This window comes from Nanorana parkeri, unplaced genomic scaffold (genome assembly GCF_000935625.1).
Source record: "Nanorana parkeri isolate BGI_ZX_2015 unplaced genomic scaffold, ASM93562v1 scaffold12, whole genome shotgun sequence".
Classification (NCBI taxonomy): Eukaryota; Metazoa; Chordata; class Amphibia; order Anura; family Dicroglossidae; genus Nanorana; species Nanorana parkeri.
The window spans coordinates 4,211,276-4,215,434 of NW_017306280.1; the positions used below are offsets into that span (position 1 = coordinate 4,211,276).

Consider the following 4,159-nt stretch of genomic DNA (forward strand, 5'->3'; position numbering starts at 1 on the left):
TTTCCCCCTCCCCACACACCCAGAATGTCGGTCTGTGTCTCTCCCCTCCTCACCAAATCCCCCCACATGACGCCGTGGACAGTCGGTGCCTGTCATTACCAACTACTACTACGAACTCCCCCTCTTCCTCCTTACCTTAACCTCCAGCAGCTGTGCTCCACTCTTGCTGAGGGCCTACGACCTTAACAACTACACTACACTGCACATTAAACGGCTCCAGCCTGGGCCCCTCACACAAGTACTGGCTGTACCCCCCTGATGGTGGTCCTGGCTGGGGGTTCAGATCATGACCCCGCCCAGTGCGGCTCACTGTTCTTGCTGGAGGTTCTGATATGAGGAAGCAAGGCCCTGCCTCAACCAATATGGCCACCTCCACACAGAGATATGCAGAACAGGACATAAAGGGAATTTATCAAAACCAGAGCAGATAAAATCTGGAGCAGTTGTCTATGGCAACCAATCATCTTCTACTTTTCAAACCTTAACTGAACAAACTGAAATGAGAAGCTAATTGGTTACTATGGGCAACTGCACCAGATTCTTTCTACTCCAGTTTTGATGATAAATCCCTCCCCAATGGTGTCAGTAATGGGAAAAGATCAGCTGAAGTTGGACCTCATACAATTGTGGGGACTAGTCTTTTGTCTTCTGCTAGTCCTTTTTTTTTTGTTTTTTTTTGTTCCAGATTTCAGCTTCCAGAATTCTGTTAATTTTTAACCATTCCCTACTTTATAGCTCTAGTTAAAAATAAATACATTTTGGCTAGAGACCCCCTTTAACCATAGTAGCTGATAAGACATGAGCGTAGTTTTTTATTGCTGTTACACAGCCAAATGGTGAATTTTCTTTGGCACGGTTTTGTTTTCCTCTCTAAAGTTATTAAATCCTATTTTATTTCTCGGATCCAATTTAACCCTTGCCTTGTATTTTTGTATTGCAGACAATATTAACCGTGTTTCTAAGCAACAATGAACAAATATTAACTGAAGTCCCAATAACACCGGAGACAACGTGCCGAGATGTGGTGGAGTTCTGCAAGGAGCCGGGGGAAGGGGCGTGTCACCTGGTGGAAGTTTGGCGAGGCAATGGTGAGTATTTTCTGCTAAATCGTGGCATCTTTTATCATTTTAAAATAAAACTCTACCAGGTGGATTTCTATTTACTCGATAATATGGAGAATGCAGTGTGAAGTGCAGGAACCCCCAAAACCTTCCAGCTGGTTGGAAGATAATTTTAAGCTAAAACTTTTTTGGTCATTTGGTTGTAGATAGACTAGCTTTTGTCCATGTACCTTTTTAAATATTTAGTGAATATTTGTTCAATCCACCCCGTCTATGGGAAGCCATTAGAAATATGACTATGCCTTGTGTAATGCGTAAGGCAGCCCATTTATCTGGAATGGGCTGGCAGCTCAACTTAACACACTATAAAACATATTATATTATAGTTTATTACTTTGTAACATGCAATTCCATTACTGTGGTGTGGGTGCATTGCTCACTAGTGTAATAGACCGTTGGGGTGCCATTTGTAATGTGTGAATGTGCCCTTAAAGTGACCCTGTCCCATTTTCACATGTAGAACGATAAGCCACCAGCACACGAAAGGTCCACTTAATCATCCAGGTTTATTATTTATTATCCCACCTCAATAACCACTCAACCATCACATTCTCAAACAATTCATCCCCCCACAGCTACCTCCTCATGTATCACTTGCCCATCCCTTTTAGATTGTAAGCCCTCACGTGCAGGGCCTTCCTTACCATCTTGTCTTGAATTGTATAGTGATTGTAATGTCTTCCTTTATATTGTAAAGGGCTGCACAAACTGTTGGCGCTATATAAATCCTGTATAATAATAATAGTTAAGGTCAGATAAACATGGTATTGCATATAGATGCAGCGTTTCAGAACCTTATGTGGTCCCTTCATCAGGCAAAAAGAAAGTGTGACAACCAGTGTAACCAGTGCTTGTATATACAGTGACAAACAAGAAACCTATTGATGTGTACTGCCTTCCCCCTGACATCACAATGATGTAATATTCCCGCCAGTTAATATGGAATTGTAAACTGACTTAGCACAATTGAGTATAAATACATGAATATAATGCATACATTCTAAACCCGAAATTGCATGGACATATGAATTCAAATGCTTTGTTGCAATGCTTGGGGGGTCCTCTGCCTGGAATGTGGAGGCTCATAAAAGACCCGTCGCACATAAGTGTCCCATTTCTTTCTCCCTTTTAAACATTGTTTTGTACCTTACTTGGTTCTTCCATTGTCCCAAATACACCACTTTCTATGTGGGATCAAACTGCTTGGAAAAGCTGCTAGATGCCACCATGTTTATGATGTTGAAGGCCATGGTATTGTCATGTGACTGAGGAAATTTTCATGGTAAATGAATCTCTAAGCAGTTGTAAACATTGCAGCGTGCGGCTGCTTAGCTTATATTGAAGGAGCCGACGGCTTTCTCTCTCTGTACTCGTGCTTCCGCAAAGCCATGTCTGGAACTTCTATTATTTGTCACAGGAGGCAGGGGAGCTAGGTAGTCAACCTTTCGTCAAGTGGTCTATTCTCTAGTGCCGCATACCAACCTAAAAACTTCACCACTCACCATGCAAACTCAATGTATGCTTACAACAACGACTTCTAACCTTACCCCTCCTCCCTTATTACTGTGTAAAAGAAGCAATGACATCATCACTGTGCTTTATGTAGCCTTTGCAGAGAGCAGAGCTGTGGGAGTGGCCCAGCAGGCCCACCTATTACAGGCTGCCTGCAGAAAACTATAGGAGGGGGCGTATACAAGACCAGTCACCCTGCACAAGGTGAGAGAGCAGCAGTGACTGGTCTTTATTACCGGAAGCTCCTGCACAGAAGGAAAGTTTCATGCTGGATTACTACGCAGATCTGGAAGAAATACAGAAGATTTAAGCAACAATATGCCTACCTATTGTATTTAGCCAATATTTGCTTATCCTGTAGCTCAGTCTGTGTACTAGCTATAAAGATACACATACGATGAGGTAATTTTGGGTGGAAGCTGAATAACACAAATGTGTTGACTATGAAATGGGAGAACCCAACAGAAACCCACACAAATGCCATGCCTACAGTGTTTCTTGGTGAATTTGAACCCAGGACCCCTTTGCCTACGAGGCGATAGCGCTATGCACCAAGCTGCTTTGCTTCCCAGATTCATTTTCTGTTTCCAAATAACATTTTCGGGTGAATAACAATGTTCCCTTCCACAATTCCTGCTCTGGTGCATTTGAAATAAGGGACAGTTTAGCTAACGGAATGTGAAGGGCTCCGCACCATGCGGCCCACGTCCCATCTCCTGGGGCGCTCCATGCTTTTTAAAGTTTGTTAGCGCCTCAGGCTTCAGCTTCCAGATGTTTGATGCTGAGCCGTATTAGTGCACACATCGGTTACGAGCTCAACAAGCCGGCTTCCTGACAGAACCACTAAATAAAAAACCATGAACCGAACGGGGTTGAGTCATGAGTTTTGTCTAGTTTGTTCAATTCCGTACCAGTGACTCATTCTGTTAATGGTTTCTGAACCTTAATAAATAACGTTTGAGGCTCTGTTGCTCGTCTAGCCCGGACAGCTGTTATGTTTGGGATAATCAGCCGCAATCAAGGTCACCTAAGACTCCTTTTTTTTTTTTTTCCTTCTGCAGAGCTTTTTATATGAAATTGGAGCTTCAGGAAAATTAACAATTGCCCTTTTAATCTACCTATGCATTCATTACATTTTAAATGCAGCTGGTTGAAGAAGTGCTTGACTCTGTCTTGATATATGTGCAGTCGACTACCGCAATTCGTCCAGGTGCTTTCTTTTAACCAGTTGACATCCGCGGTGTTAAACCCCCTTCCCATCCAGGCCATTTTTCAGTATTCAGCGCTGCGGTACTTTGACTGACATTTATTCCGTCATGCAACGCTGTACTGAAATGAATTTTATACCCTTTTTTGGGGACAGATAGAGCTTTCTTTTGGTGGTATTTATTCACCACTATGGGTTTTATTTTTTTACTATATTAAGGAAAAATTACCGATTTTTAAAAAAAAAAACAGTTTCCCCTATATTAAATGATAAAACATTTATTATTACCCAATTTTTTGGTAAAATATAAAAGATGGGG

The 4,159-nt window shown here is 42.1% G+C and overlaps 1 protein-coding gene across 1 annotated transcript in view; it reads left to right on the forward strand.

The window, feature by feature from the left end:
* PPP1R13B (protein phosphatase 1 regulatory subunit 13B) overlaps window positions 1–4,159 on the forward strand; it is a 73,199-nt gene that overhangs the window by 6,768 nt on the left and 62,272 nt on the right. The window contains exon 2 of the mRNA XM_018556649.1: window positions 941–1,088. Coding sequence (XP_018412151.1) covers window positions 941–1,088 — 148 coding nt within the window. The remainder of the gene's footprint in view (window positions 1–940; window positions 1,089–4,159) is intronic.